The sequence below is a fragment of the Anolis carolinensis genome, chromosome 3 (genome assembly GCF_035594765.1).
Source record: "Anolis carolinensis isolate JA03-04 chromosome 3, rAnoCar3.1.pri, whole genome shotgun sequence".
NCBI lineage: Eukaryota > Metazoa > Chordata > Lepidosauria > Squamata > Dactyloidae > Anolis > Anolis carolinensis.
Window position 1 is genome coordinate 267,015,791 of NC_085843.1, and position 26,246 is coordinate 267,042,036.

The 26,246-nt window shown below is 38.3% G+C and overlaps 1 protein-coding gene and 2 long non-coding RNA genes across 9 annotated transcripts in view; 2 read left to right on the top strand and 1 right to left on the bottom strand.

Annotated features, from left to right (window-relative positions):
* Positions 1 to 26,246, top strand: part of LOC134297886 (uncharacterized) — a 414,859-nt gene that overhangs the window by 79,177 nt on the left and 309,436 nt on the right. The gene's annotated exons all lie outside the window — the stretch shown is intronic.
* wdr49 (WD repeat domain 49) overlaps positions 1 to 26,246 on the bottom strand; it is a 191,847-nt gene that overhangs the window by 49,737 nt on the left and 115,864 nt on the right. For all 7 annotated transcript variants that reach the window (XR_010004836.1, XR_010004835.1, XM_062976739.1 and 4 more), the window contains exons 11-17: positions 23,090 to 23,220; positions 20,998 to 21,096; positions 14,711 to 14,863; positions 11,686 to 11,873; positions 9,683 to 9,880; positions 8,813 to 8,997; positions 1,254 to 1,363 (exon numbers count right to left, since the gene is read on the bottom strand). Coding sequence is in view for 5 of the 7 variants with exons in the window: in XM_062976739.1 (XP_062832809.1) it covers positions 1,254 to 1,363; positions 8,813 to 8,997; positions 9,683 to 9,880; positions 11,686 to 11,873; positions 14,711 to 14,863; positions 20,998 to 21,096; positions 23,090 to 23,220 (1,064 nt within the window). In the remaining 2 variants the exon portion in view is untranslated. The remainder of the gene's footprint in view (positions 1 to 1,253; positions 1,364 to 8,812; positions 8,998 to 9,682; positions 9,881 to 11,685; positions 11,874 to 14,710; positions 14,864 to 20,997; positions 21,097 to 23,089; positions 23,221 to 26,246) is intronic.
* LOC134297888 (uncharacterized) lies at positions 4,442 to 18,126 on the top strand. Its single transcript, XR_010004839.1, has 3 exons — positions 4,442 to 4,732; positions 13,418 to 13,514; positions 17,587 to 18,126. It is a non-coding gene; the product is annotated as an uncharacterized LOC134297888 (long non-coding RNA).

A 26,246-nucleotide genomic window follows, 5' to 3' on the forward strand; every position in this document is an offset into this window, starting at 1 on the left:
AGCTATTCACAGTTGTTTTCTCCTTCACTAGCCCATTCTATTCTATCAATTTTCCAATATGTTTTAAAAGTCCATAGGAATGGTTTATGCATTTCTTAACAGATTTCCATAAGCACAAAAATCCATGTTCATTTTGTATACATTCAACCCTAATATCTGCAATTTGGCAGAAAGCCTCCTTTGAATATATGTGTATTTATATTCATTTTTGTTTAAATTAATACACACGCACACTGCTGGAGAATTATGTCACAAAATGCTGGCAGATGTTAAAACTAAAGGATAATTGTTTTCCATTTTTCATCGAAATGCATGATAAGCCTTTTTGTATTAAAATACAGATCAGGCAATTTTCTCCACCACCCCCTACTATACAGTTCGGTTTTTTAAAATTTTCTTCTAGGGCTACTGTCATGCACTTTCATCCTAATATACTCAAGCCAGAAAATGATGAAGGGGGCAATAAGCATTTCTATATGATGAGAAGATCTAGTTCTAGCAGGTAATATTGGTGAGTCCATTGTACATGAAAGCCTCTTTTTATTCCAGCTTAGCATTCAACTTTACATAGTGGGTTGGCTATACTGGACAAATGTTGATAGAATCATAGGATCATAGGATCATAGGGTTGGAAGAGACCTCATGGGCCATCCAGTCCAACCCCCTGCCAAGAAGCAGGAAAGTCACATTTAAAGCACCCCCAACAGGTGGACATCCAGCCTCTGCTTAAAAGTCCCCAAAGAAGGAGCCTCCACCACAGTCTGAGGCAGAGTGTTCCACTGCCCAACAGCATTCACAGTGAGGAATTTCTTCCTAATGTTCAGGTGGAATCTCCTTTCTTGTTGTTTGAAGCCATTGTTCCGCGTCCTAGTCTCCAGGGCAGCAGAAAACAAGCGTGCTCCCTCCTCCCTATGACTTTCTCTCACATATTTATACATAGCTATCATGTCTCCTCTCATCCTTCTCTTCTGCAGGACAAACATGCTCAGCTCTTTAAGCCGCTCCTCATAGGGCTTGTTCTCCAGACCTTTAATCATTTTAGTCGCCTTCCTCTGGACACTTTCCAGCTTGTCAACATCTCCCTTCAATTGCCGTGCCCAATACACTCATTCCTGCAAGGCCATAGATGGGTTTCATCTACCAAAATGGATGAGGAGAGAAACACATCCACAAGCACTATGCCTGCTTCAGGCATATGGATGAGAACAATAAAGTCACGATATTGCAGAAAGCATTTCATAAGAGTTACATACCTGTTGGCTTTATCCCAGCAATTCTTTTCAACGGGATACCTTTTCTTCCTTTCTGTGCTTTTTTCTCTTTGTAACTTTTACCTAGAATGGTGTTGTCCCATACATTTATACTGTGTAGATAGAAATCAGGAAACAGATAGACATGTCATGATTTGTTTTTCATTTGTCCTACTGCATACAGAGAAACATGACTTTTCAAGATGCATCCATTGTTTGCTGTTAACAAGATAATGGACTGGTGGGATTGCAGGGCAAATGGAATGCTTACCCTGAAGTGGAGTTCGCTATCCATTCTTTTCAGATGGTTCAACAGTGCTGAACAAATCCGTTGAATATATCAAATGAATCCATAAAACACAATATTTCATAATACTGCTTTCCTAGGTTTTCATAATAGCTGATCCAACAGCCTCAGGATGAGAAGAATCGAGTTTAAAACTGCATACCTTTCTGAAATCTATCCATCCCAGAGCTCATCACAATCCAAGAAAATCAAAGACTTGTCAAGAGTTTTACTAAAGCGATGCTATTGTTTAATTAAATATTTTAAACAAAACAAAGCAATCTTTAATCAGCATGCAGTACCGTCCTGTGCATATTTACTTCCTTGATTTCAGTAGGGTTTACTCCCAGATGCATTGCTTATATTGCAGTTGTAATCAGTTGTTTATTTTGTTAATTAATCTATGAGGCAAGGTTTAATTTTAAATTAATTTTAAATTGTTCTTTTTAAAAATGAATCCACTTATTACAAGAGTTCCATAATAAAAAGCATCCACATATTCCAATAACTGAATAATCCAGAAATTATTCAGAAGTATAAGAAGGAAAGAAAAAATAATGATGTGCAAAAATATAAAAGCAAAAAAACCAAAGAAAATTATGAGTTTATGTTTTTGTTTATTAACTTGTAAAGTTAATAAACTTTACAAGTTGCAAAGATATCTCTTGGTGCTCCAAAAAGAACAATGTGTCTACATTTCAGCTGTTGAAAATATGCATATTTAATTAAAGGCAATTAATTAAAGAGTTAATCCGCTTCACATGATTTAATCAGTTGATAGACCAAAGTATTTTTCAGAAGTTTTTAAGGAGTTGCAGATTGCTAGAGTCTGCTCTTGTGAAGCTGTGAGAACTGAAGGGAGAAGAAGACAGTTCATGACCTGGGAAAAAAATCTCCTTGTTGATTTATTTCATCTATACACACGATACAAATTCCACCTTTTGTCACAGGCTTTTGATTACAAAATTAAAGCAGATTTAAAATAATCAATGTGACAACCCGAGGAATCAAATAAAGCTAAAAGCTCTCTTGGGAAGACAGGGAGACATCTTATTTCAGTGATAGCAGGTGGCAGAATTTCTCAGATGACCCCATGCTACTCACAGTAAATAGCAGAGACTTGAAATGACTATTGAAGGAAGCAGAAAGGCAGAATTATGCCTGAACATGTAAGAAAATAAAGGTAATGACCACTAATTGTTTACATAACTCTAAAGATGAAGATGAAGATGTTGAAATAGTTCAAGATTTTCCATACCTTGACTCAGTCATAAATCAGAATAAAAACTTTGTTTGAGAAATAGGAGGAAGATTTTGACTTGGAAGGACAGCTATGAGGGGAAAGGGCAAGATCCTCATGTATAAGGTTGTATCACTAAATAGTAAAGTCAGAACTGTCCATGCCATTGTATTTCCAGTTTCTATTGGGAAAGCTGGTCAGCAAAGAAAGCTGATAGGATCAACTTATTCAAAATGTGATGCTGGAGGAGAATTCTGTGCATAGCATGGATTGCCAGAAAGACAAATAGATGCATCCAAGAGCAAATCAAGTCTGAACTCTCCCTGAAAGCTAAGATGTCTAAATGAGGGTGTTATACTTAGCACATATTATGAGATCATATGATTCATTATAAAACGCAATACTTAGTAAGGTAGGAAATGATGAAAATTGCATTCCAGGTGGATAGATTCAATCAAGGAAGCCACAGCATTGAAGGCCTTATCAAATTAGGAAATACCCCTTTTCTGAGAAAGTTTGAGAATGATTTAGACAGGGTCCCATCATATGATGTTTACCCCATCCCATCAGTTCTCTTCGCTTTGTTATAGACAAATCTATCTAACTGTTGGTAACAAAACCCTCGCTCTATTTCAGAGAATAGTGACGAGTTTGACTAACCTATCTAGGTAGCCCCCTGGGTTATTAACTAACTCTACCCTAGAGTTCTTCCTGTTAACTAGCCCAGCCTGAAGAATCAATCTCATCAAGTTTGCAGACGACACAAAACTGGGAGGGATAGCTAACACTCCAGAAGACAGGAGCAGAATTCAAAACGATCTTGACAGACTAGAGAGATGGGCCGAGACTAACAAAATGAAGTTCAACAGGGACAAATGCAAGATACTTCACTTCGGCAGAAAAAATGGAATGCAAAGATACAGAATGGGGGACTCCTGGCTTGACAGCAGTGTGTGCAAAAAAGACCTTGGAGTCCTCGTGGACAACAAGTTAAACATGAGCCAGCAATGTGATGCGGCAGCTAAAAAAGCCAACGGGATTCTGGCCTGCATCAATAGGGGTATAGCGTCTAGATCCAGGGAAGTCCTGCTCCCCCTCTATTCTGCCTTGGTCAGAACACACCTGGAATCACACTGTGTCCAATTTTGGGCACCGCAGTTGAAGGGAGATGTTGACAAGCTGGAAAGCGTCCAGAGGAGGGTGACTAAAATGATTAAGGGTCTGGAGAACAAGCCCTATGAGGAGCGGCTTAAAGAGCTGGGCATGTTTAGCCTGCAGAAGAGAAGGCTGAGAGGAGACATGATAGCCATGTACAAATACGTGAAGGGAAGTCATAGGGAGGAGGCAGCAAGCTTGTTTTCTGCTGCCCTGCAGACTAGGACACGGAACAATGGCTTCAAACTACAGGAAAGGAGATTCCACCTGAACATCAGGAAGAACTTCCTCACTGTGAGAGCTGTTCGACAGTGGAACTCTCTCCCCTGGACTGTGGTGGAGGCTCCTTCTTTGGAGGCTTTTAAGCAGAGGCTGGATGGCCATCTGTCAGGGGTGCTTTGAATGCGATTTCCTGCTTCTTAGCGGGGGGTTGGACTGGATGGCCCATGAGGTCTCTTCCAACTCTACTATTCTATGATTCTATTCTATGATTCTAGTGCTAACCTTCACAAGAGATCAAAACTGCTGTCTGGCCTTTTCCTGTCAGCTCTCCTGACAGCTGGCCTTTTCCTGTCAACACCCAGCTCTCTCTCACACACTCTCACTTACACCCTCTCTCCTTCTCACACCCTCCTTCTTCTCAAGACTTGGCTCCTCCCAACTACTCTGGCCAATCCTAAGAGTCTCCAAACTCCTCTCCTTTTCCAACCTTCCACACTCACAATGGCTGACTCCCTGGCTTTCTCTCCCAAAATCAAGGCCTACCATACTGTTATCCAGGTTCCCTTTCTGGCCTACCAGGTAAGATTTACTACAGTATGCCATCAGAATCCATCTGTAAAATGTCGGAGAAACAGATTATTTGCACATAGGATTCTAATTGTGGTTTTTGAAATACTGCAGATTCTTCTGTTGCTGAGGCACTGTTTATGCACATGATCAGAAAATCAATATGCAACCCATCAGCAATTATACATCATGAGGGAAGGGAAAAGGAGAGATGAAAACCTCAGTTTCGTTCAAAAAAGAGTTTGGAAGCAAATTTTAGAATATAAGGTAAAATTAACACAAAAAGGGCTGAAAAGACTTGATACTGGGTTGTTGTACATTTTCTGGGTTGTATGGCCATGTTCCAGAAGCATTCTCTCCTGACGTTTCACATCTATGGCGGACATCCTCAGAGGTTGTGAGGTACCTCACAACCTCACAATCTCTCAGGCATATTTCACAACCTCTGAGGATGCCTGCTGTAGCTGTGGGCAAAACGTCAGGAGAGAATGCTTCTGGATCATGGCCATACAACCCAGAAAATGCACAACAACCCAGTGATTCTGGCCATGAAAGCCTTTGACAAGACTTGATACTTCTCCCCGGGATTCTTTTCCTTTCTGGAGGAGACCAAATGGGAGGCACCAAAGCATCCCAGGCTCTGCTTGTTGATTCTGCATTACAGCTTCGTTTAGCATTTTTTTTCCTTGTGAATGGGGTCACAAGAAATGGTCCCTAGGATGCTGTGTCTGTGTGTGAAGGTTACATTCTTTACCCAAGGTTAATAAAGCGTTTAATAATACAAAAGACTCACATTCTGTTACATCAAGAAAGTTATTTAAAACTAAGGAGGCACTTAGCCAGAATTTAATTTTCCTGTTCTTATGCTTGGGCATAGTGTAGATTACAAAAAGCCATGAAAGATTTATCAATTTTGCAATATATGAGCTCACTTGGCATCAAAGAGCCTTGCACCTCTAACCTCTCAGCAATCAGAAACACAAAATTAGGCCAATTTTTCATTGAGTGTATTTTTATACATTGCTGTCATGATATGAGCAAACTGTAAACTGGATTTCTAAAGAAATCAGATTGTCCTGCTATATCTCTAAATAGGGTTGTCATATTTAATGACAGATCTTGCAACTGTATATTTAACACCCTGGTATAGAGATATTCGTGAGTAAAAAAATTTTTTATCCCTGGTTTTGCACCAGATGGGGAAAATTGCCCTTCTTTATTGCATTTATTTATTTTGGATATTTCAAATCTGCTTTTTCATTTTAAATAAATTTCTAAAACAGATTATTACCATATCTTGGAAGCAATTTAGAGGCACACAACCATAACAGTAATCCCCAAAGGCAACTGGAATGTACTGACAGTCCCACCACATCAGAATGACTACTCTATTCACCAAGCAAATAGATTCATTCTCCTTTGCTGGCTGTATTATAATCAATAGGATTGCTTCTCTTCAGTCGCAGCCCAAGTAGGTTAGATATATTCAATAGCTAGTAGCTACTGGGGATAAATGATCAGTGAAGCAATCATATTTTGCTCATGAATATCCACCATGGAAGCATCTTCAGCTCTTGGCTAAACAAAAACACATCTTCACTTGATGCTTACAATACCCTAATGTTAAATCCTTCTGCATAATTTTCTCTCTGTATGTCCCTTTTCTGTGAATTACAACAAAAAAGGTCTGGGATGAAAAACTTTTCAATTTTGTAGTTGTTTTTAATATATTTGGGGAGTGTTGAAATTGAAAAATACAATGAACATGTTTATCACACACACATTTTTCAAACATTAAATATTTTTATCAATTTGGCTGTTAATTTTGATTATTGTATATACTCATGTATAAGTCTAAAACATTAGCTCAAAAATCAACCCCTAAAACTGTTTTTGAAGCATATATACTAGTTTGAATGAAAGATTGGATAACCTTAAGAAATGAGAGACTATTATAATTAGAAAACCATGATTTAAGTTTTGGATGGCATGTCTATATATGGAATTAGAAAGCAAATATACACACAGACTTTAATCACCATTTTATAATATGAGCCATACTAAGGATCTGGAACAAATACAAAATTAAACTATGTCCAAAAACCCCATTATCAGTTTTAACGGAATAAGCTTTTTGCAAATTAGATAAGAAGAAATTAGAACAATAGATTTGGAAACAATGGAGCAAAGGAGAACAATGGAGAACAATGAATAGAGATTTAATAATACATGAAGAGGATAAATACAGATTTAAAACTCAAGAAGAATTGAAGATTGCAGGACTCCACTTACAGTGGTACAGATATAGGCAACTGAAAGGAAAATTTACAGTAGACAGTAAAATACTGGTTTTGAAAGAGAACAATCAGCATTTGAAAAGGAATTGTGTATTAATGAAGAAAATCTTATTGAAAAATATATGAAGATCTACTGAAGATGGAAATGGAACCAAAACTGATAAAAGAATGTATGATTAAATGGGCACAAAATGTCGGGCACAACATAGAATTAGATAAATGGGGAAATTGTAGACTATTGGCTTAAAGAAAATTTTGTGCTACAGCCTTAGAGAATTTTTTAATAAAATGATTAACAGGTGGCAGCTGATGCCAGCAAAACTAGTTAAAATGTATAAGGAAAGAAACAATAAGTGCTGGAAATGTAAAGAACAGGAAGGAACTTTCTTCTGCATGTGATGGACCTGTAAAAAACCAAGAGGATTTTGGGGCAAGGTACAAAATACACTACAAGAAAATTTTCAATCAAAGATACAATTGGAACCCGAGTTATTTGTATTGGGAATGTCAAATGAAAGAACAAAATAATTAAACTACAAAATATTGAACTACATAATAATAGCAGTAAAGATATTATACGCACAGTTTTGGAAGAAGGCGGACCTCCCAACAACAGAAGAATGGATGGTTAAAGTTTTAAAATAGCAGAAATGGACACATTAGCAATGATGAACAAAGAAAGAACACAAAAACTTCATCAAAGACTGGGAGCCATTTCTAAACTTTGTAAAAAAAAAAAAAAGAAATAGGGAAAGGTTTTTATAAAAGACGTCATAATTTTATCTGTTAGAATCTGTGTAGGGAATTTTACTGTACCTTAACCCTTATAAAAAGGAACCACCCTCTTATCTGAGTAGATTGCTGAATGGCAAAGAGGCCAATCCAACCCAGGAAAACTTTAAAGAAGCATTGACGCCATCTACAATCTGTTGCAAAGTTGCTACTGGACATGTGAATGCTTGAGTGAAAAAATGGTGGTGGTGGCCAAAGCATGTTGCCACATTATCGTCTTCACAAAATAGATTCCTGTTTTCTTAGACGTGGTCATGCCTGGTCTCCTTCTCTAGACATTAGACAGCCTTCATTTGGCAGAATTCCCTACTTGTCCATCCAGCCTTTAGATAACACAAATAGTTATACCTGCCAGAATCTTGTAAGTTCTTTGATATAATTTTCATTTGTTTTATCATTTCTATATTTTGTTACATATGGCTAAATGTTATCTTTGACTTATCAATGGGTCATATAAAATCAATTTTTGGTCTCATCCATTGTCCCTGATTTATACTTGAGTTTGACTTATACACAAATAATAAGGGTAGACACTGATGTTACAACGTCATTTGGTTTTGAATAGATTTTTGTATTTCATATCAGTGAATGCAAAAGTCTGTTAGAAGACTTTAATCCTTTTCTTACTGTTTGCCTTTTACTCCCCAAAGAGGAGTATTCAGTCACATGTCATAAAATAAATATGCCAAAGCAAATTGTAAAAATCACTCAAAACCTAAATGTGATGGAGCAAATCAGAGGTCATCTTTGGATTTAGAACACTAAATTCTTATTAAACCATCATACATTTTTAACGTTTTTATCACTGAGTTGTGCGCAGACCTGTGCACTGACAGCCAGAAATTTCTAGATTTCCAACAAGACAAGCCATTTTCTGGTGAGTGAAATTTAAAATATTATCACTGAGAGGAAGCTTCTGTTAATTGGATACTTTGGCTCATTCTTAATGGCCTGCCCTCTCAAAATCTGTCATTGCAAATCAGCTTTCAGAGAAAGTATTTACATGTCTGTGTAGTCATTTTCATCCTCTGTAACAGGTACAGCTTGTTCCATGGGATGAGGGGGTGGATCGCCTTCAACAAAGGACACAAGGCTGTCCTTTTCAATGTCATTCTCCTCCTCAGTATGGGACTTGTTTTCTCCACCAGGGAAGGACAGGACATAATTTCCAAGTCTCCAATGACCTTCCTAGGAAGGAAGGGAGTATAAAGTACAAATCAAGTAAACTCAATTGGTAAGAGAAATCCAAATATGTGTTCAGTTATTTTCTCCTTTTTCAGGAGACTGAACAGGAAAGGAAGGGGCATATAGAATATCTCTGGGTAATTTTCAGTATGTCTCCAAAGGCTTGTATAACATTAAAGGGAGAGATGGAGGCAAATAGCAACAAAATGACCTCCACTCTTAAATTATTCTACTGGAATGAAGAAATTAGATTAAATCAGACTATGTTTTGCATTTAGAAAATTGAGCCCCTTTTTTGTTTTTACCTTCTCTTAGACAAATTACAAGCCATTCAATTATTTCTGTGTATTATCTATGTTTTGAGAAAAGCTTTTTCCTCTCTCCAATTTCAAACACTGCTTTTGGCAAATTTTAAGGAAAGATATGTCAAAATCCCCCGTATTGTCAGTTTATGTATATGTGACAAGCTATGTGTGGGGCAGGGAAAGGAGAAGGGGGAACGGCATGCACATCACACACCATATATTAGATTGCTTATTAGATTGCTCTTTTTAATTCTTTCCCCTAGGGATTTATTTCTGCAGGAGCCCTTGACACTATTTCATTCTTAAATGCTGATAATGTGAGCAACAACAAGAAGGGGGAAACAGTAATATTAAAAAACACAGTCAAGCCACAGCCTTTCTACCTGCCCAAATATTCCAAATGGAATGCCAGAAATGTCACTAAGAACAATACTGTGGTCTGTTGATGATGACAGGATGAACAGGCTGTTGTTCTGTATACAGGTCCCCAGGCTAGTGATGCCATCGTCATGAGCCTGAAATGATCTTATCAGAGGGGGCGGCTGTGTTATCACATTTTCTCCCAGAGTAAGGCAGTAGTCCTAAGTGGTTAACAGAAAGAAACAAATGCTGAAGTTATCAGAGAGAAATGACAAAGTGAAGAATGCCTTTTGTGCTACAGGCCACATTGCCAGTTGAAAGTGATCTAGTAGGCCATATCTCATCATACAATAAGACAGAAGAATGGGTCAAAATAGAGTTGAAGAACTGGGTTGTTGCGAGTTTTCCAGTCTGTATGGCCATGTTCCAGAAGTATTCACTCCTGATGTTTCACCCACATCTATGGCAGGCATCCTCAGAGCTGAAGAACATGCAGCCTCCCTTGTTCCTAGCTTTCCTGTATGCCAGCTGGAGATTATGGGAGTTGGAGTCCAAAGCGATCGTGATAGCCATGGTTTCTTCCCTTTCCTAACATACACTAAGGCCTGTCAAATGTGCTGACATTATTTTATTAGTCCCAATTAGGACAAACCCATAAAATAAATTGGATTTGCCTATATGTTGACTCACCATTCAACAGTTGATTCAATGGACCTACCCTAGTTGGGTCTAACCAACATTATCCTTTTCATGCAACCTATTGATACACTAGAACTATTTGCTCATAGTGGGATCCGACCATGTAGCAATATGCATCAGTATAATTCTATGGGCACAATCCATTCCACATAAACAGTGGCTTCCCAATGCAGCGATACTTGGATGGGAACCATTATATCTGCCCTACCTACACAGTTTATTAGTGGAAAACACAAGAAATGCCCTGCTGGGTCAGATCAAATTTAAAAACATCGGATATTCCAAAACTTGTTGACTCCAAAGGGTAATTGTGCTACTTCTTATTTGGAAAAAGACCCTAATGGGCTAGAAATATGTAGCAAAATTGCAAAGTCTGTCTTCTAGAAGAAGCAGATGGCATCACTGAAATCCTGAGGAAAAATATATGGCCCTCAGATGTCTGGAAGATATCCATCCCAATTTAGTTGGAAGGGAAAATATATATCTTAGGGGGGAATTTCTACCAAAAACAGACATGGATTTCATGGATTTCTTACTTATGCTGCACAGTAAAGAAATGGGATAGGATGGGCACACTGATGAGGTTCTGTAAAGCACATTGAACACAAAACTGACAAACTTACACATTCCCAGACTTAAATATAACTGACTTCATTATTATGATGATTGAGTAGCTCTTCTCCTGGCAGCCACACCCACAGCATGAATACCTACAGGGCTTGAACACAATCTCTCTGTAGACACCCCTGCAATATCCACAGATGTCATGAGAAGGGCATATGAAGCAGGTGCAGCACTGCTCAAGGTCAGGCTTAGTCATGAATATAATACATGAGCAGAGCTAGCAACGAATTCTATAAGTTACCCAGTATGAGTCAAGTGATTAAATATATGCACTTTGTTATGCTCATATATAAATTTGAAAAGAACAGTATTATAAAGTGAACTTCTATTGATCCAGGCCATTGATTCTTTCAGCCCAGCCTTTGCCTACTTAGTGCTCTCCAAGCATTTTGAACTGAAACTGGGATTTTTAATGTAAAACATCTGAAGGGCACCAGGTTGGAGAAGGCTGGTCCTGTTTATTACACTGCCTACATAGACAGGGAGCATCCTGCCATCATCTCAAATGATTTCTGCCTTGAAATGTTTTATTACGGAATTTATTCTCTACTATTTTGGAGGAAAATCAACTTACTGTTGCTTGTGTCTGTATTTGTATTAAACTATATGTTCAACATGTGAGTCATTATTTGAATCTGAGTTCTGTTTCTTTAAGTTCTCTTCTTCTCTAGCAATGTATAAATGTATACATCTTTCCTCTTACCTCTATGTCCCATATCTTTACCCATCCCACCAGATCCCCAGTGATGAGATACTGGTTTTGTTTTTCAACCGTCATGATAATGGCCCCCACTTCACCATGAGCTTCAAACTCTGCCAGTAGGCTCCTCCTCTGTGTATTCCAAAATCTGACACAACCAGCACCTCCACAAGATACTAGGTTTGCTCCTCCTAAAATATGAAAAATAATGATGCATCAATAAGGTCATGAGAGTCAGTGTTGTGTAGTGGTTTAAGGGTTCAACTAGGATTCTGGTAAACCCATATTTGAAACCCTGCTCATCCATGAGAAACTGTGAACAGTTAATGCACTCTTGACTTCAGAAGAAGACAGTGGCAAACACCCTTGAAACAAATCTGGTCTAGAAAACCCCATAAATAGTAGTGTATTCAACCAGCGATTAATTAGAGTTGCCTTCATCACAAAAGTTCATTTATAGTTGCAGAACAGGCAAGGGAAATAAGATGCTGGAAATGTTATAGCTGTTAGACTCAGCAAATTTCATAGGACTTATCCTATTTGATCCCATGACAAATTCAATCTCATATTAAATCTACTGACACATCCTGAATGGGAATGAAAGAGCGAAACTATAAAGCATGACCCTAATACCCAAGGAGGATACCAGTCCTGCAGGTATAGGGATTGTACTTTATATAGCTTCCATGATTTTGCTGTCTAAGCACAACTCTCTAATCAGAACCCATTTCTGCTCTGTGAGAACTCAGATTTGTATTTTGTTTATTGGACTATTAGTCTCCATTTTAATAGCATTGCTTTCCAACAGCAGTGAAATATGGTTCAATCTGTAGAGTCCCCACACAGAAAGTTACAGTAATAAAAAATTGGGCCTTGGGAACCTCGTTTCCAGACCTTTTATTTTCGATTTGCAAAACATGCACATGAGACTGTAAATCTTTATGTAAATGGTCTTCTCTTTGGCAAACTAAAGTTCCTCTTGTCGATTCTGCATACTTTATGAACACCCAAGAACCCTAAATAACCATTCAGGCAAGAGATTTCCCAAATCATTGCAGATAAATCTGTAGAAAGATTTCAATTTGCCTTGGAGGGAAACAATGATAATTTGATTCAGAAAACACCTGGAAAAGGCAGATGAGAAGTTATTTTATACTCTCAAGAGTAGCTGCTATGAAACTCCCAACTGGATCAAATTCCATCATGACTTAACTTCCTGCGGTGCCTCTCTGACTCGCAAGGGGCATAAATCAATACTTCGTTTGACTCTCAGTGTGTGAGCAGCCTTTTACTATAGACTCGTTCATTTGGGTTATTGGAAATGACTGTCAAAATCAGAGACAGACAATTCAATTCAGATTTAAAATAAGAAAGGAAGTGGATTAAAATTGGACAAGTTTCTTTTTTTTCCTTGGGAGCTGGTTCTCACTGGTGGGTTGGCTCATGTCACAATGCATAGGGTTCCTCCGAGCCCCACCTTTTCCCTCTGATGTCACCTGACCACATTGCCTACAAGGCATCAATTTCTCCTTTTCTTTCAACAGAGGCACAGAGTTTTATGCCCTTTTCTTTGCATAGAAAATGTCTCAGTTGTTTCCAATCTGAGATCTACTGCTGTTCTTGCATTCTCAGTTGAGTGTATTGCAAGAAGTGGAACTCCCTCTGACATTTCTGATCTCAGACCTGAAATAGCAACAGGAGTTCTCATTGCCTTGACCATGTTTTCCATTAGCAGGGCAAGAGTGGAGGAGACTGGAACTGGAATTTTTCTGTTATTTTAATCTGAGATCTGATTCAAACCACAACATGCCACTAGTCTTCCCAGCTGGAAGGTAAGATGCATGAAACAAAAGCTCTCCAATTCTGGGTCTGAGCTTGAGAAACTCAACAGTGACCAATGCAGCAACTAAAGAAATTATGGTTTCCCTTATCCTGTTGCTAGGCTTTGATATGGTGATATGGCAGCCATGTTTCATTAAATAATCCTAGCACTTTGAAAATGCTTGCCTTAAAGTGAGCCACTTGCATTGTATTGATTTGCATTTCATAGGATGAATCTACACTGTAGTTTGACACCACTTTAACTGTGATGGCCCAATGCATGGAATTCTGAGATTTGTGGTTTGGTGCAACATCAGCCTTCTTGTAAAACTACAGCTCCTAAGATTCCATAGCATTTAGCTATGGCAGTTTAAGTGAATTCTACAATGTAGACACACCCATAGGCCTAACTTTCAAAAAAGTAGCCTTGGTCATCCATTCCAATGGATTCTTTAGCACATAAAGATGGCAAAAATTTCACAGGTGGTAAATAGAAACTTAATTTCCCCAATAATATAGTTAGTTATATCTGTTAAAAAGTATTTTGCTATAACGTTTTGTAGCAGTCTGTACTGCCATATAGCACAGCACATAACAGCCATACCAAGAATATTAATTAGTTTAGGAGTTGTATGCATACCAATGTAGACAGATGGAAGCACATCATAAGATGGCAGCACATAAGAAAGCACACATCATATTAAACTAGTAACAAAGCAGGACCTGGAGCACATAGTTATGTTTAGACTTTTGATGGAATTTTCTTTAGTCTTGTTCTTGAATGTGACAGTGCTACTGTCTGTGAATGAAAAGTGCTTATTTTTGGTTAATAGTGGAAAAGTGCAAAGTGAGTCAAGAGTTGGTTCCAGGTAATGTCTGTTTGGGGATAAGGGAGGAATAGGGGTCAATCACCACAAAAAAGATGTGGGAAAAGCAACTCATGGATAAAAGATGGGGACAATCAAAAGCATCTCCTTACAAAAAGAATGGAGTATGAGAAGTAAAATGTGAGACAACAGAGGATGAATGGCTAAATCAGTTGGAGGGTATTATATCCCCCAAAATGACTGTCATTTCAGGACTATCAAAATGACTGTCAAACTCAGTCCTACTACACTTCTTCAGTTAGGACAACTAGCCTTGATCAGCTCAAAGGGCAATATGCAAAATAGATCACAACAAAATGAATGAAATACTTATCATGTACCTGTTGTTGAAATATTCCTGGTCTCCAAGAAGCAGAGCCTAGTTATTGCCTTGCTATTTTCTGTGTCAGAACTGTTGTGGTCAGAAGAAGATAGTGTATGTCTTCTAGAAGACAGCCTGTCAGTAGGAGCTACATTCTGCTGTATCTGAGAACCTGTGGGAGAAATTTTTGATTAGAGCCTAGCAAAGAAAAATAGGCTTTCAAGGTGCCAAGCATAATCTTGAAGCTGCTTTCAAAGCATCTTTGAGTTAAAAAAAACATCTGTCTGGAGAGATACTAATAAGAAGAAACTCTGGAAGAAAAAGCATGTCAGTGATTTTCATTTCAGCAGGGCTCTCATCCAAGTCCAAATACAAATAATAGACATGACAGCCCAGAATGTGTTCATAGATATTTTAAAATTGAAAACTGACATTCGGAGAAAATACAGATCTGTATATGTAACTGGGTATGTACTTTGAACATCACAGCAAACCATGATTTGTCAGAACAACAAGGAGGCCTCATTCATGCCTCTATTCTTTTGTACCATTCCCTCCATTTTGCATATGCTGTGGAATTTATTGCATCATGTTGTAAACTGCCTTGAGTTCCTCCCAGAGGTGAGAAAGGCGGTATATGAATATAGTAAATAATAGAAAATAAATCATCCTAACTTGATGAACTGTGATTAATCATAAACATGGCTTTTTGAATGATGGTTTCTTAAGTTAATCTAGCACTTTTTTGCACAAAAGAGGCAGACCAACATTGAATCAAGAAACCTATCATAGCTGCAGATCAGGACCTCTTCACATGGGCTTCTTTTTGGTGGCAAGGCTTTGCAAGTTTGGCCATGGAGTCCAATGGCTCCCATCACACCCAGTAAAACTACTTCCAGGGTGGCTCCATGGCTGAACTGGGGAAAAACCCTGCTGTTGCCAATGGGAGGCTTCCTGTCTTTCTATTAGGAAAGATGGGTCAAGACAGATTTAGGAGGCTTCCCCCCTATTGATCAGACAGGGAGGAAGCTGCAACAGTGTGGAGTGTGGGGTAACAGGTCCCCACACCTTCTCGGTGGGCACTGTCAGGATACAGGGAGACTGGCCAAATCTGGTCGCACGTGTGACAAGGTTGTATGTTCCCATCACTTACTTGATACAATGGGGCTGTTCCACTTCTGTATCCCATGCTGGCACTGAGATAATGTCAGAATTCTCCTTCTCTCCCACTTCCCACCCTTCACTTTTTCTGAGCCTGGAATGTTTAATTTAAAGTTTGATTTCATTAAAAAAAAATTAAATATAGCCTGAATTTCAAAATTGCTTTAAAACTATTTATGAAATTATGTTATGGAACTGTGAGAGCATAAATTATGAGGTTATATCACTGTTAGAGTGTGGGATCATGGATCAGTGAACTGGTGCAATTGCATGAATGCAGAGATATATGCTAGTGGTCCATGCTGTCACTATCAGTGATTATCCGATTGCCATTGGATAACAGTTTCAAGTGATAATGCTCCTAGTTTACACAACTAAGGTTGATGCTAAGTATTACAGTTTAAGTATGAATGTGTAACACCAAATCCTAATCTCAAATTAATCCAAAATGAAATCGACATGTCCAATCTTCTCATTGTGACTGAGTCAGAGGAGGTGAGGAAACATGGGAGTCCAGGGGCAATCGAGGTTCAAGCCTATCACAATATACATTGGTTCATCATGGCAGACATTATATCTGTCAACATGAAAGCACAAACAGCTGTTTTTTGATACTCCAATAAGTCACTAGAAAGATTCCCACTTTCTCACAGAGATGATTCTTACAGAAAATTAGTTTCTCTCCCATCTTTGCATGTGGAGAGAGATAGATTACTAGGAAATTCATTTATTTCACCTCTACTGGATGGAAAAATCCAAATCAAATCTGTTTGGCAAAACATGCTTTAGCCTATCATATGAATTTTTGTTGGTTTTAATAATTTACATTTTTATAAGTTTACTCAGTCCTGATACCATTTCTGTTTTCATGCTATCCTGTTTCTGTACTCACTCAGCTTTGTTAGACCTACAGGTCAAAATATTAAAATTGGCTTCTGGTACTGCATTTTAAAGTAGGGGATAAGTTGAAGAAACTAAGTTTGGTTTTTGGCAACAAATGAAAACAGAGCTGAGAAAAGTTACTTTTTTGAACTGTAATTCTCAATATCCCTGAGACAGCAAATAGCTTAGTTGCTGACAATGCTAACTGCAGGATTCTAGAAGAAATGGTTCAACAAAATATATTTTCCACATTCTGGATGGAACTATGTAACAGCCCCTACTTTATAAACTTGGGAGACTTTGTTTAAAAAGATCCTTTAAATAAATCTATAAGATTTTGCTTCTGCATATAGACCTAGATCCGCGTTAATCTCAGCTATATGAAACCCATAGATTGAATCAATCTGAAATCAATAGGATGAAAGGTATAGAAGTTCCACTGATTCAATGAGTCCAGTTTAGTTGGGACTAACAACTAGATTTCTGCCACAGCCCAATTATAAATAAAGGCTCCCATATGTTTAGTTTTTATCTGCTGGGTTTTGAACTTCACTTAAATATTGACTAAGAAGCTTGGATGATATTGGTATCAAGTTGGCTACTGAATAAATTCTGTCACATATGTATATATTATTGCATGGCAAGGATCCAAACAAAATTCCCACCCACCCACACATGCATAGGAACCTATAGATAGAATTTTTAACTTTTCCCCATCATTTCTTTAAAGAGTAGATACACTTGCCATATTATAAAATTGATGTTTAGCCTGCACAAGAGAAGGTTGAGAGGAGACATGATTGCTGTTAAATATTTAAAAGGATGTCATATTCCTCCCTTACCCCCAAACAGGCATTCCCTGGGGCCAGGCTGTGGCACAGGCTGTTGAGCAACCAGCTGCAGCCAGCTGCAACAAATCGCTCTGAACAAGAGGTCATGAGTTCGAGGCCAGCTCGGAGCCCCGTGTTTGTCTTGTCTTTGTTCTATGTTAAGGCATTGAATGTTTGCCTTATATGTGTAATGTGATCCACCCTGAGACCCCTTCGGGGTGAGAAGGCAGAATATAAATACTGTAAATAAATAAATAATAAGAAGGAGTAGTCTGGTTTTCTGTTGCCCTGGAGACAAGGATTCGGAGCAATGGGTTCAAACTACAGGAAAGGATATTCCACCTGAACATTAAGAGGAACTTCCTGACTGTAAGAGTTGTTCAGCAGTGGAACCCTCTGCCTCAGGGTGTGGTGGAAGCTCCTTCTTTGGAGGCTTTTAAACAGAGGCTGGAAGACCATCTATTGGGGCTGCTTTGATTGTGCTTTTCCTGTATGACACATAGCCTCTTCCAACTCTTCCAATAATAGATTCTATGACACTTAGAAGACTAGCTCAAAATCAGTCTGATATCCAACATTATATCCTTTGGGATGTGAAGCGTATGTGTGTGGCTACCAGAAGTGAACAATGCGAGGACATCACACCATTGAATAAGAATTCTGCCTCCAAATAAAGTATTCTTTCATTCCCCAATTTTCTAACACTGCAAAAAGTGAAATATTGAAAATCATTCACATTTACAACTCTTCTATTTGCTTTGCTCATTTTCCTTTGATAAATTTGTCTGCCTCTTTTCATTGGATGCCTAAACTGTATTTCTAAATATTCAGTTGAATGCTCATTATTGCGGTTAGCCTTTCTCTGCCCAAGTCCTAATATATTCTCAGTAAAGTCATTTAACAATATTGTGTCACTTCCAACTCTGGACATGATGGATTTACCAAGTTTTGAATTCAAAATTATCAAACCAAGCAAGAACATGATATGAGATTTAGCTTGATATAGGTCAGCTCCTTTGATGACCAACCATGAAATAGCAAGACCAGACATATAACACTGGATTAAACAAGGAGCACTTTATTTGACCTAGAACCTATTTCAATTGGAATTGAACCTGGTAAGGAGCAAGACTGGGCAGCAACCTGATGCGGGTTCAGCAGTGGCCAGGCATCTACCCAAAATTACCTCCTCAGCCTTCCCTTGGATGAAACAGCAGAGTCCTAAGGGCAATCCAATAATTGGGTTGCTCCCCAGTTGACACATTTCTGAACGGTAACCCTAGGACATCTCCCCCAGTGATAGGAATTTAGAAATGAAAGCAAACTCCTTCCTCCCACCCCAGTCATCACCAAAGGTTCAGCAGCAATATTGGTTTGCCTGCCTTGTTTATAAAGTCCATAAAGAGAATACATATTTCCCAAATTCCCCATTTTTGTAGTATTTAGTGTTCATTTCCAACTTTTCATATATGGTGTTCAAAACAGATTTTCATTAGATAAGTTGGCTTTTTTTATGTTCCTACTAGCCTGTATTTTTTATATTTCTGCTACTATCGTTTCCTAAATCTAGATCCCAGCAGGCTCTCATGTTCATTTGGATCAGCATGATTTAGATAAAATGTTCTAGGGTCTTTTTTGAACCAGAGAGTGACTCAGATATCTATCATCTACTAAATGATAGCAAAGTCTCTGGAAGTCATCTCACTATAAACCTGCATGCTACCTTTTACAGTCCAAAAAGTTCAGAGATTGTTCATCAACTTAATAATTTTTGTCACGTCCACTAAAAACCCCTTTGACACATCTAGATTCAGCAATGATTTACCCAGTTAAAATTAGGCACCTTCCAAATTATGACTTTGGGGGACAATTCCCTTATTGCAGCTGATGCAGAAACAATAGATCAACAGCCTCTTTTCTTATCGTCCTGCCTAATGTTTCATAGGCAACCTAGACAGCAGGATTTGGCATGATTTAAATTGTGTGCACAAATACACACACAAATGCCTTTTAAAAATTGTCTTAGCAGGAGTGTCAAGCAGTTTAACTAAGAAATATAAAAATGATTTGTCAAGCCTTTCTGTAATGTTAGTGGAAGAGATGCTTTTCTTCCTGCCACAATCCCATCTTCCCTCAGCTTCCCCCACATCAAATATACCAGTTATTCTTCCATAATGGAAACTGCAGTTTGTAGAGTAGGGAACAATTATGAATTGCCTGCTGGCACAGAGCTTAATATATGATAACCATTAGTGTGTGAAGACTCTCAACCAAATGAAAATTTTCAGGTTATGAACAGCCTTGAGGGAAGGCTTTGCTGGGCTCAGTTGCGGGAGGGCTGCCTGCAATTATTTATCACCCTGCACTAAAACAAGGCTAAAATTAAGGGAATGCTCCCCATGGTAGGTAATAATGCAAAAATGCTGACGTAGATCTGGGACAATAAACAGAAGAAATAGCCTTCTGAGCAATGGGGAATTAGCAAACGCATCTCAGGGAAGAGCCATCTCGCTGCTGCCTTTTGTCACTCTGACAAGGCGAAAGCGTAAACAACCCCTTAGCTGAGACTCATCATTAGTAATTTCATAGATCAAAGTTTTTTGTAGCCTCTTTGGTTCCACAGAATGACTCCACAGAATGAGAGAATTACTCTACTATGAGGGCCAAATCGTTTACCAGTTGCTAACTTACCAATGCTGGCCTTACAGCTGATAGGATTGTTTGCCCATATGATAACAGCAGGAATGTTACCAAAATTTCTTTGTTTTCCATTTTTCTGTTAAATGCTTCATGAAGTTATCTTTACATTAGAGTCAAACACCACAGATGAGCATCTTTATGATACATGCCACAGCCATTATTATTGGCACTGTATTGGTTTGTATTCTCCACAAAATAGCGAATATACTACAACAGATGGGGCTCTTAATCAGATGTCTGGGGCAACATGGGTCCATGGGCCACTTTGTGTTATGTTATATTATCTATCCCTGCATAGCTGAGGGTTAGACTGGATGGCCCTTGTGGTCTCTTCAAATTCCATGATTCTAGAGATCTCACTTTTATCTCTGAAATTCAGTATCAGGGTTTCTGTAGACAGCTGTTCTTGCACCTAGACACAAGGCCACTCTTTTGTGAATCAACCCTTTTCCTTTTCATGTGCAGACAAAAACAGAGCTATGATTATGTGGGAAGGAGCCATAAATCAGTAAAAGAGCACACATACTCTTGTATAATCCCTGGTTCAACCCACACACCTTCATTCTGGGCTGGAAAAACCTCTGAATGAACTTGTTCAGTTACCATGCTGATGTTCATTAGGTGGTCTGCCTCACTATAAGGCAACTTATTATTATTCCTTCCTGCATCTAGGCAAAGCAATGATCTATGCCAAGTCTCTAAACATGAGGGTCCTATAATGGTATACACTAACCTGAACTGTCCTTCAGAGATCTTCCAGGATTCAGGCAGAGCTTACTGCGGACATTTTCCGTACTATTATTCCACACCACAATTTCACCTCCAGAACTCCCTAGATTAAACAATAAAGACACAATGCACTATCAAGACAGGTTGAATGGACAAAGATGAGACTTTGCAATATGAGTTTAGGGGGAGGGGGTTACATGGGAGTGTGAGAGAGAGTGAGGTCAGAATTCAGTGTGTTTTGAGAATACAAATCAGGGCTGATAGAAGAGAGACAAAGTCTGAAATCAAATCAAGCAAAGGTTTGTTATGCAGACATTTGATTCTCACTGAAGTCGTGCATCCTATTAACTTTTGTCACCCAGCCTTATTGCCCTATCAGATGTCTGTTCCCAGCTTTCACCTTTTCTTATCTGTTGCACAATTCTGCAGTATTTTCTCTGAAGGATTATTCCATCTCACATCCTAAGCTTTGTGCCAAGACATTATCCAGAAATAGCTTTGCTTAGCAAACCAGGCTTTATTGGGCCACTGAATTTTGATCAAAGATCAGGTTTGTTCACAAGCAATTTCTAATAAGTGTGTCAGGTCAGTGATGAGTAGTTTGATGAGTAAGAGCAGGAACAATTCAAGTATCAAGACCAATTGGAAATATTTGCTGACTGTCCCTGGCATATCCTGAAAATGGCAGGAGGTTAATAAGAAGGGATAAAAGACCAACCTACAAAATGTCCCTTGTGGGGAAAAAATAATCCTTAGCGTCAACTGTAGCCTGAAACTGTTGATAAATGAGTTCAGGGCCTTAATCCAAAATCAGAGTGACTCAAAATAGTTTTTTCTGACTGAAGCAAAACAATAAACTATGCTTTTGCATCCCAGTCACCTGGACCAAATACACAGAAGCCATCAAGTTCCTTTGTCACATGAGAAGAAAATGTCACAAGTATCTGGTGTCAAAGTGCTGTTTCCAGTCCCTCCTAAGTGGCAGTAAGTATATAATAATGATTAAGTAAAGAAAAAAATGACATGCTGCCTTTTCAAAATCTGCCTCCTCTGGTTACTTCACTTTGCCTAATAGTAGAGCCAAACCTGAAGTAGGCAAATACATACTGATTAGGATGTTATTTGAAGATAAAAACCAAACCTCTTGTTATATTAGAATAACATTTCAAGTAGGAGTAAAGTTTGAACAATTATTAACCATTCCTCAGCATTGCAACAAACTCCTCTGCAATTGCCTCAACCATTCCGATCATATTGTAACCTAGTCCATGGGGTGATGCATGAATAATGGTTGGTGGTAAATAAGATTTAATATTAGAACAAATCTATAATGTTAACTGTGCCAGTGTGCTCCTTATAATGCTGGACAAGTGTTCAGATCCTTGCACAGCCATAGTAACCCAATGGGTGACCTTAGACAAGTCACACTCTCTCAGTCTCAGAGGAAGGCAATGATAAACCTCTTCTGAACTAATCTTGCCAAGAAAAGAGCAGGCATTGAAAACCATTCACATCTAGAACTGTCACATCTATGCTGTTTGTGTTCCCTTAGCAACGTTGCCTGCTCCTTTGCTTTGGATGCCTAAAGTGTACTTCTAAATGCTCAGCTGAGGTTTTAAAGTAATACCATAGACATTTGGGAACTGAAGAAAAATAATAATGGGGGAAACAGATTTCTTATTTGGAAGCAACGGCACCCTATCCCTCTGTCCATAGCTACACCCCTGAGAATCAGGGTCATTGTTTTCATTGACTGAGGGCCCTATGACACTACATCATTATATTACTTTCTGCTTTAACTGCATGGCAACATCCTAAAGTATTCTGGGATTTACAGTTTAGGAAGGGGTATTTAGAATTCTTAGCCAGAGAGCTATTGGGCCTCACTAAACTACAAACCCCAGAGTTCCACAGGATGATGTGTATCACTGTGTAGTGAGACTGGGTAATTAGAAAATATTCACTTGTCTGCATTCTGTAAGTAATGCAGGCTTGTCAGGTGTCTTAAGTTACAACAGATCCAGCCAGGCATGCAGATGGCAATGGCCTTTATTCCAATTTTGGATTGATATATTAAGCAATAAATGTTCTACAACCTGTAGCTAGAGTCTGTGGAGGTAGAAAAGCTGCACATAAGATGTCTTCCTGATGTTGAATTCCTCCTTTCCATTCTGAAGACTGAACACAAAACTGAGTCAAGTTGTTCAGCCAGAAGACAGTAATTGACCTAACAAGAAATATGAATACAAATAAATCCATGTGAGTGAACTCAGTCTTTCCGACCCACTTGCAAAAAGAAACATTACTTTATCACAGAGGTGAAACCACTCTACATAGTCTGTATATTCTCAGGTTTGAGTAGCTGAAACAGGAGGTAGATTTCTGGAGACCCGTAATATTTTAATTAACAAAACTGAGAAAAATTCAAAAATGTATGTCCAGTGTCACAAAAGTCAATGTCTGGCTCTGGGTTTTCTCACCGACCAGTAGAAATGAGATTCAGGCATATCTGATGTACTTAGCAATTTTGAGAGAGGATTTGATACAAATCTCATGCACATCTGGTCATCTGCAGGCCACATATGTTCACAAATGCTTCCCATATTAAATCTTAAGGCTTGTATAAGCTTTGCTGTTTGCAGGGTCATATGAGCAGCCTACAAATAGAACATACTTATGGTACAAATATATCAATTCAGTACACAGAAAGAGAGCAGTTGTTAAGACTGTTGAGACTGCAATTGCCATTATCTCTTATTTTTGTCTATGCTAGCTAGAGATGAGGAGAGCTGGAGGCCAATAACATGAAGGAAGTCAAATATTTCCTGATTTTTTTAAGGTTTTCTTTTTTGCTTTCCCCCTTCCTCCATGGCTGTTGTTAGACTGACAGAGATTCACACCAAGGGGCTGGGAAAGACCTGTCAACATTCTGTACCAATGAGAACTGAATCGTATAATCTATACAAGAATTGTTTTCATTAAGAAAAACTGGAAGGCTATGCTGGTGAATCAACCATGAAACTTGCTTGAAGGAAATGCATTTTTGTCCCATATTCTGATGGACCAGAAATGGAGTTGCTGCCCTCGTGACCTTAATATAACATATTAAAAGTTGCAAAATTAATCATACATTATGTAAGCATTGGGGCACCTTATCATCCAAACAACATTTCTTTCCAAGATTCCTGTAGCCTTCTACAGATTTCTTCCATGTAAACAACTCTGTCTCCATTCCTTGTTATCAGAAAGCCCTTGACACTTATATGTCAGGAAAGAACTATATATACTGTGTCAGGTTGTTAACTTGAGAAAATCCCTGAAACTAAGGTTTTTCTAGGTGAGCCCAAGTGAAGCTGTAGTATCTAGTCCAAGTGAAGCCATATTAAGCTTTCTCCTTCAGCTTCAAACATCTTCAGTTAAGGTTGCTGTTTGTCCTAAAGTATGGTAGTAGATACTGCCCTACTGTGCATGTTAAAATAATATCCAGAACCGTGGAAAGCTCCCTCAATCATAAGGCTATCTATCTACCTATCTATCAAGTTATAATCATCTATCTTTACACCTGCTTCTATTTTCCTTGCCTTATACAAAGCTACATGCATCCTCCCATTTGTGATAACTAAAATTTTCACTACATTGTTCCTTTAGTTTCCATTGCACACTATTAACCCAATTCCACACTGGCTATACTGTTACTCATTGCAACATCACTCTTGATCTTTATATTATTTCAATGGGACCAATATGCTGCCATCATGGCTAGAAATACAAAACCTGTATGTTGAAATAGCTTGATGGGCCTCGTCGATCATTTCTGGGCACAATTCAAAGTGTCAAGGTACAGACTATGTCAAAATCATATTTCCCTGTACAAACCAGCCAGAGTCTTAAAGTCCTCAGGAGGGGCCTTTGCTTTGTACCACCAAAACCAATTGTATTTGGACATTTCTGGTAATAGCCACTGGTCTCCTGCCCAAGTACAATGAGGCCAGCCCGCCTCACTTCTAAAATTAGACAAAATTATGTGTGTCGTGGGTCATATGATAAATAATGGAGAAAGGTTAGACATACAAAGTTAAATACTTGTGCTATCACTTTTTAGAAAGAAAGATGAGTCCTTAGGGTCTCATCAGGGATACCAAGTCTGATATTCTGAAACAACTACTTGGCTACAGAACTATCTTAATTACACAGCTAAGCAGTCTCTTAACAGGCGGCGGCAGCAGCTGCAAACAATGGGAATCTGTTCTCCTATTATTTGGGAATGCAGCAAATTGATATTCTTATCCACACCCATGAACTATATCATGATGGTCATTAAGAAAATGAAAGGAGAACATATCATCCATTGTTCACATTCATCGGGATTGTGAAAATGAATTATGAACATGTAGCTCTAGGTTATGCATTCAAAATTGCAATTGTGAATTCCAGCCCATGTCTCAACCCAATGAACAACTTATGTAGTGTGATCAAGAAAGCTTTGGGTATTTTTTCCCTCTTGATTTTCTAGCTATCTCATTTTACAGTCCCAACTCCTTTCCCCCCTTTCATATCTTTCCTTATTTCAGCGATGCAATTTGGGTGAAATCTCCAGCTTTTGAAACAGAATCAATGATCAAAAAAGAGACTAACCTTCAAGAAAAGAAAATATTTTAAGAAGAGATACGCTTGCAACATGAAATGGAATATTTTAATGGTTTGTTTCATTTCCCCTTTTCTCTTTCTTTATCTGCCTTTGTTGAAAAAACTTTGCACTGAAAGTATCAATCTGAATAATTTTTTTTGTATCACCTATTGTTCGATCATATTACTTTACTGCCAAAACATAATGGCAAATCTTCCTACAATGCATTGAACATTGTTTCTCATCATATTGGTAGATGAAGGGGATAATTATTGCTCTAGTCTCTTTGCAGCAGTGCTATGATGAGCCCCTAAGTTGATTCTTTTTTTTAAAAAAAGGCCTTACATTTTGGGGGGAAAGGAAATAAGGAAAATAAAAATAAACATGACATTTTGAAAAAAGTTCAAGAAAAAAGTGAAGCAGAATATAAGAAAAAGAGATGTGTGTGTTTTAAATCCAGAAGCATAATACTGAAAATGATAAATGCCCTAACAGTTGTGTATCTTCTCATTTCAATTACATTTAAAGCAGTACTTTTGCTTGCATTTACTCTAGAGAAGAAGTGGACAAAGTGCATCTACTCTGATGTTAATGTGTTACATCTCCCATCATCCATAGTCAACACA